Source organism: Colobus angolensis, unplaced genomic scaffold, assembly GCF_000951035.1.
Source record: "Colobus angolensis palliatus isolate OR3802 unplaced genomic scaffold, Cang.pa_1.0 Scaffold190, whole genome shotgun sequence".
Classification (NCBI taxonomy): Eukaryota; Metazoa; Chordata; class Mammalia; order Primates; family Cercopithecidae; genus Colobus; species Colobus angolensis.
The window spans coordinates 7,552,840-7,560,568 of record NW_012115044.1 but is presented as its reverse complement, the minus strand read 5'-3'; the positions used below and the strand labels follow the sequence as shown (position 1 = coordinate 7,560,568).

At 41.0% G+C, this 7,729-nt stretch overlaps 1 protein-coding gene across 2 annotated transcripts in view; it reads left to right on the top strand.

The window, feature by feature from the left end:
* The window catches only part of FSTL1 (follistatin-like 1), a 61,244-nt gene extending 54,791 nt beyond the window's left edge, over positions 1 to 6,453 (top strand). For both annotated transcript variants that reach the window (XM_011940648.1, XM_011940649.1), the window contains 2 exons: positions 778 to 854; positions 3,744 to 6,453. In XM_011940648.1, the coding sequence (XP_011796038.1) occupies positions 778 to 854; positions 3,744 to 3,788 (122 nt within the window). In that variant the 3' untranslated portion in view covers positions 3,789 to 6,453. The remainder of the gene's footprint in view (positions 1 to 777; positions 855 to 3,743) is intronic.
* The last annotated feature ends 1,276 nt before the right edge of the window (positions 6,454 to 7,729 follow it).

The following is a 7,729-nucleotide window of genomic DNA, read 5'->3' as shown; positions in this document are numbered from 1 at the left end:
AAAAAAAAAAAAAAGATATGAAGCCAAGTGGAGGCAGAGCCAAGGGAAACTGCTGTGAGGGGAAGGTTGATAGCAATGTTTGGAAGATACATCCTAGCAGTGTTTCCTAATGGTCAACATTCTTCTTGATAAGCATAGAGATTTCATCCTAAACATAGTGAATCAGCATTTGCAAAAGAGCAGCTTGGGAACCTGTGTAGTTTTTGTTTATCACTGCAAGTTTGAGAAACATTGGTAGATGAAATGGTTGTCAACCCTGGCTGCACATTAGAACCAACCAGAAAGACTTGTAAAAAATGTACTGGTGTCCAGGTCCCACCTCACATCAATTAAATCGGAATCTCTGAAGGTGGAACTAGACAGCTGTCTTTTCAAATGTTCTCCAGGACATTTTGATGGTATGTGAATGGTTGAGAGTCATTGTCTCAGAGGAATCTCCTGTGTCAGGATCCAGGTTTTTACCATAACTTTTTTTGCAGGGCCAGCTTCTGGCAGGGATGTGCTAAGCAGTTAAAGGAACAAAAGCCAGAGAGGAGTTGGGATAGATTGCTTTGTTACAGTGTGTTACCTTGGAGGTATCAATTACACAGGGCCCCTTCATGCCTTCATACTTAGAAAATGTGGGTAATTCACCTCTCCTTCCGCAAGTTAAATGGGATCACCTCTCCTTCCGCAAGTTAAATGGGAGATGAATTGAGAGCCTCTAGGTAGATCTTGGCGGATTCCTCACTGGCTTACCACAGCTGCCACTGCTCTGAGCTTTGGTTCTTCTTACAGGAAAGAATCAGAAGGGGGCCCAGACCCAGACAGAGGAGGAGATGACCAGATACGTCCAGGAGCTCCAGAAGCATCAGGTGAGTGGTAGCCTCCATGCTGGTTCAGGTGTTGCTATTGCCATCAGGCCCTATACTACTCAAACACTGCCCAGTGCCCCAGGAGACCAAGGATGCACACTCTGTTCAATACAGTAGATCTTGAGTGATACCACATCACCTGTACTATCAAACTGTAATACAGACAGTTTCCTGATGAAGTCCTCACAGGGCCCAGTAGGTCTCAACAGGTATAGGTTACAGCTCAGTGAGTGGCTGCATAAGGCAAAATCAGGCAGGTGGTCATTTGCAAATGAGGTGGAAGTGGTTTGCAAATGAGCATCGTTTAAGGAAGTGTGTATCCTGTCATGACCAGTGTCCAGACCCAAAGACTGTGAGCTCCTGAAAGCAGGCTCTGTAACTTGCTCATCATTGTACCCTCCCAGTCTCACAGGGCCTGGTATGTAGTCAGCACTCAGTGAGTATGAAAGTAGTGGATTGGGGCCACAGCAGAAAGGATTTAAGTTCAACATCAGTCTGGCTAGAAAATAGCCTGGGGTTAACAAAGAGTCTCCTTCCCAGGGACTCAAGAAGATAATAAGAACATTGTTCAGGTTCTATGTCATTAAGTTAAAGGCTTCCTTGAGGAAAGAGTTCTTAGCAGAATAGTGATCCTCTGACATACTGTGGAACTGTTGAAATCCTGGCCCATCCTCCTACTGGCTTATTATATAGTCTTAATACAGGATATTGCACCTTCCATTACCTGTCTGTAGACCAAATGTAGTAGTATTAGCCTTCTGTCTGACATAGAAGTTTTTAAGGAATGTAATGGTCATAAGAACTGCTAAACTATTGATATGAAATATTTGACATGAGCAAACAGAACTATTACTATTAATAGTAACTGCTTATATCTATTGATCATTCTCGATGTGCATTTTGTCATCACTGTTACTAATAGTATAAAAATCTCATGTCAGTTGTTTAAGCAGAAGCAAAAGCTTCTAGATTTTTGCTTTTTCAGATTTCACCAGTCTTGAGTCTCCAAATGAGTTCAATCCCATGAAAGAGAAAAAAACCTTCATAGGAATTACTTTCGTCTAGGATAGAGCAGTTATCAGACAGTACGGAGTGAATTATAATAGCTAATATGTTTAAGTTTCTGTGTTTGATGTGAGTCCCCTCAGATCTGATACTGAGGCAAGGATGCAAATACACATAAGTTGATTTGGGAAGCAATGCCAGGAAACACCAGGGGGAGATTTGGGAAATGAGTCCAGGAAGGGAAGGAAGTAATAAAGAGTGTGTATTCACACATGTTACCACTGTTAACAAGTGGCTCTTAATGCTCTTGGGGATCTCTGGGAATGGAGTAACAGTGCTTGAGTAGGGATGAAGCTGGGCTGTTTCTACAAGAACTCCCATCAGCCACTGGCTGAGGGCTTCTACTGGGAAACAATAATTCCCTGGCATTTGTGGCCTACCAGTGTGTGTGGACAGAGTAGGCTACAGCAGCCAGAGAAAGGCATCAGGCAGAGATGCAGGTGCTGGCAATAGGTAGGAAGTCGTGCCAGTGTACACCGAAACATTAAACACAAAGGGGCTATGGATGGAACACCAGCAGTGTCTGCTAGATATCAGTCACTGTTGTCAGGTTTTTAAAAATTTGTTTCTTTAATTGAAATATGATTCACATAGCATAAAATTCACCCCTTTAAAGTGTATATTCCTAAGATTGTCAGTCATCTCACTACTATCTTAATTCCAGAACATTTTCATTATCCCAGAAAGAAATCCCATACCCATTAGAATTAACCCTCCATTTTCATCTTCCTCCAGCCCTTTGTAACCACTAATCTACTTTCTAACTATAGATTTTCCTGTTGTGGATATATTACAGTGATATCATACAACAATATAGCCTTTTCTGTCTTTGACTTAGCATAATATTTTCAAGGTTCATTCTTACAGTATGAATCAGTACTTTTTTCCTATTTATGGCTGAGTAACATTCCATTATATAGATATACCACATGTTGTGTTACCCATTCATCATTTAATGAATATTTAGGTTGTTTCAATTTGGGGGCTCTGATAAATAAAGCTGTTAGGAACATTTTCGCACAAGTTTTTGTGTGGACACATGTTGTCAGCTCTCTTGGGTATTTATCTAGGAGTGGAATTGCTGGGTCATACAGTGACTCCATGTTTAACCTTTGGAGAAATGGCCAAATTGGTTTCCAAAGCTACTGCACCATTGTACATCTTCACCATAGAGTTCCAATTTCTTCACATACTCACCAATGGTTTTGTTATTGTTATTTTTTATTTTAGCTGTCCTAGCAGGCGTGAAGTGGTTTTGATTTGCATTTCCCACGTGATTAATGATGTTGTTGAGCATCTTCGTATGTCCTTATTGGCCATTTTGTGCCAGGCACTGTTGTAAGAGATGGTACTTTATTACTGTGGTTTTGCAGTTGAAGACATTGAGACACAGAAGATTTCACAATATGCCCAAGGTCACCCAAAAAGTAGCACAGCCTGTTGAAGCTCAGGCAGTCTGCCTCCAGAACCTGTTGTACTTAATTAACACTTCTTTGGACTTGTTGGATTCAGAACATCTTGTAGCATTTCCATTTAACATCATTTTCTTCATTCTTAAAATGGGAACCATAATGTCTGATCTGCTTCTTTCATAGGAGTCCAAATGGAGTCAGCTTAATTCAGTAGACAGCCCCTGCATGACCATATCATGAATAGGCCATAGTTCTTGTTCTCAAGTTGTTCATTGTCCACGGAGGAGCCAGACAAGTAAACAACTAAAATTCAGCATAAGCTTGTAAATGCCAATGCTATATAGTCTTGAAGAATAAATGCCAACAGTTGTTTAGTATTTCCATGACACCTATTTTCTCTTACATCTCAAAGGAAACAGCTGAAAAGACCAAGAGAGTGAGCACCAAAGAGATCTAATGAGGAGGCACAGGATAGTGTCTGGAGCCCAGCATCTTCTCTTCCACTTCAGCGCTGAGTCCAGTATACACGAGTGTCTGCTACAGTCGCCAAATCACCAGTATTTGCTTATATAGCAATGAGTTTTATTTTGTTTATTTGTTTTGCAATAAAGGAGATGAAGGTGGCTGGCTAGGAGGGGAAGGGCCACAGCCTTCATTTCTAGGAGTGCTTTAAGAGAAACTGTAAACAGTGCTCTGGGGCCGTTTAATAAGGAAACTGCATCACAATTGAAAGAGGAACAAACCCAAATCTGAACCTCTTTTGAGTTTACTGCATCTGTCAGCAGGTTACAGGGAGTGCACACAATGCCAGAGAGAACTTAGCAGAGTGTCCCTGGAGGAGAGGTTTGGGAAGTTCCACAGAGAGGAAGGCTCTCTGCTTCCAGCCTCTTTCCATTGCCGTCAGCATGACAGACCTCCAGCATCCACGCATCTCTTGGTCCCAATTACTTCCTCTAGATACATAGCCATCCTGCTAGTTAACCCAGTGTCCCTCAGACTTAGATGGAGTTTCTGGGAGAGTACACCCAAATGATGCAGATACTTGTATACTTTGAGGCCCTTGGCAACCTAACCAAATTTTAAAAATACTTTTTACCAAAGGTGCTATTTCTCTGTAAAACACTTTTTTTTTTGGCAAGTTGACTTTATTCTTCAATTATTATCATTATATTATTGTTTTTTAATATTTTATTTTCTTGACTAGGTATTAAGCTTTTTTTATTATTTTTCAGTAGTCCCACCACTTCATAGGTGGAAGGAGTTTGGGGTTCTTCCTGGTGCAGGGGCTCAAATAACCCGGATGCCCCCACCCTGCCACATACTAGATGCAGCCCATAGTTGGCCCCCCAGCTTCCAGCAGTCCACTCTCTGCCAGAGGAGCAAGGGGTGCATTAGACCGAAGCTAGAGAAGGAAGCGTCTTCATAAAAAACTTTCAAGATCCAAACATTAATTTGTTTTTATTTATTCTGAGAAGTTCAGGCAAATCAGTATTCCCAAGGATGGAGATAAGTACAGCCAAGCAGGCTTAGGATATCCCAGCCTACCAATATGCTCATTGGCCTACAGCTAACTAGGAGAGTGAGTTGGCCCTGTCTCTTCTTTTTTTCTGTACCTCAGTTTCTTCAGTGAGCTGTTAAGAATGCACTAGCCTTTTGATTTGATAAGTTATAAATTCTGTGGTTCTGATCATTGGTCCAGAGGGGAGATAGGTTCCTGTGATTTTTCCTTCTTCTCTGTAGAATAAATGAAATCTCGTTGTTAGAACAGGAAATATCAGATGGCCAAAAACAAGATGACCAAATTTGATCTCAGCCTGATGACGCTACAGGTTGTGCTGTGATACAGAGTCCTCATGGGTAAAGCAGGAAGAGAGTGGGAAAGGGAACCACCCCACTCTGTCTTCATATTTGCATTTCATGTTTAACCTCCGGCTGGAAATAGAAAGCATTCCCTTAGAGATGAGGATAAAAGAAAGTTTTTAATTCAACAGGGGGAAGAAAATGGAGATTTAATCCTAAAACTGTGACTTGGGGAGGTCAGTCATTTACAGTTAGTCTTGTGTCTTTCGACTTCTGTGATAGTTAACCCCACTCACTACCCTATTTAAGATGCATTTGGAATACCAAAGATTAAAGCCTTGACATAAGATCTCATTTGTAGAAAGCAGATTAAAGACCATCAGAAGGAAATTATTTAGGTTGTAATGCACAAGCAACTGTGAGAAACTGTTGTGCCAAAAATAGAATTCCTTCTAGTTTTCCTTGTTCTTATTTGAAAAGAGAAAATTCCACTTTGTTTAGCATTTTAAGCTTTTGTGTATCAATCCCATCTAAAAACTCTCTTCAAACTCCACTTGTTCAGTCTGAAATGCAGCTCCCTGTCCAAGTGCCTTGGAGAACTCACAGCAGCATGCCTTAATCAAAAGTTTTGCCAGCCCTTGGACACTATGGGAGGAGGGCAAGAGTATCAGTTTGTTAAAAGCAAAAAACCACAGTGTCTCTTCACTAGTCATATTTAGAACAGTGGTTACCATCCAAGACTACTCTATCCTGCAACATTGAACTCCCAAGAGCAAATCCACATTCTTCTGCTTCTGTGTAAACAGGGCAGCTGTTGTCTATGCCATAGAATCACATGATCTGAGGACCATTCATGGAAAGCTGCTAAATAGCCTAGTCTGGGAAGTCTTGCATAAAGTTTTACATGGAGCAAACAGGATTAAATCAGGTTTAGTTCCTTCAGCCCTCTAAAGGCATAGGGCTTAGCCTGCAGGCTTCCTTGGGCTTTCTCTGTGTGTGTAGTTTTGTAAACACTATAGCATCTGTTAAGATCCAGTGTCTGTGGAAACCTTCCCACATGCCGTGACTCTGGACTCTCAGTTTTTGAAAGCAGGGTTCCTCTGCCTGCTAACAAGCCCACGTGGACCAGTCTGAATGTCTTTCCTTTACACCTATGTTTTTAAATAGTCAAACTTCAAGAAACAATCTAAACAAGTTTCTGTTGCATATGTGTTTGTGAACTTGTATTTGTATTTAGTAGGCTTCCATATTGCATTTAACTTGTTTTTGTAACTCCTGATTCTTTTCGGATACTATTGATGAATAAAGAAATTAAAGTGATAGTTTTATTGGTTTCCTTTCCCCCAATTAAGGCCAAATAAAGTTGTGAGAACATTACCCATTTACTTCTTAAGAGTGGATTGGAGTTTCAGGAGCCTTACAAAGGACTGAAGAGTTTCCTGGGACTGCAGCTTGGAAGGAAAGTTTACTCGGGGACTGGTAGAACAAGTTTCTTTGAAAGGATCATGGATAGTGGGTCTGGAGTAGAAGGTGATGACAAGTCAGAGAGTGTCTTAGTCCCTTCAGGTTGCTATAACAAAATGCCTCAGACTGGGTAATTATAGACAACAGAAATGTATTGCTCACAGTTCTGAAGGCTGGGAAGCCTAAGATCAAGGTGCCAACAGATTTAATGTCTGATGAGGGCTTGTTGAAGCTTGTCTGCTTCAAAGAATGCACCTTCTTGATGCATCCCCACATGGTGGAAAGGGTGAACAAACTCCCTTAGGCCTGTTTTCTAAGGGCACTTATCCCATTCTTGAGGGTTAAACTTTTAATGACTTGATCATCTCCCAAGAGCCTCCCCTCTCAATACCATTGCTTTGGGGGATTCAATTTTAACATGAATTTTGGGGGGACATAAACATTCAAACCATAGCAGGGTACATTCCTGTATTGGGAAGACGTTAAATTAAATGACTCCTAAATCCCCCATACGATTTAGGAGACTAAATGGCATCCTGTGAGGCTGACTGCAGTGGCCTGTGAGAAGGCAAATAAACATGGGAAGGTAGTACAGGGAACATGGAATCATTGCCAGGGACAGGCTAAAGAACCTTAATGGCACTTCCTTGATACACACATTCCATGGGGATAAACATTTCCAAGTGGGCTGAATGTTGGCTGGTTAAAACCTCTTCTGCTCCATCTTGGGGACACATGACCAATACTTGCTTTCCAACCTGCCATTTTCATATGTATCGTGCACTCTCCACCCCCAATAATTCTGCCTCCCAAAAGAGCATATTATAGTCAATGAGGTTTAAGGTTTCTTCAGTTTAGTCATGTGGAAGTTTTGCTATCCTAAAACTATAGCTGGATCACTTTGATTGGATTTGGGATATTACCAAATACTAATCAAATATTAAAAGGCAATCTTTTTTGTTATGTGATTGCTACAGATTACTGATCTCATTTGTCACAGTTTGATTCTTCAAATTTTCATTCTCAGAAGGGAATCTTAAACCCAGTTTGAAGGGTACCTTGTCCACAACCACTTTTAAATTTTGGCTAACTACTCCCAACCTTCTACTGTGTTCTGGGAAAACTTTTTCTGCT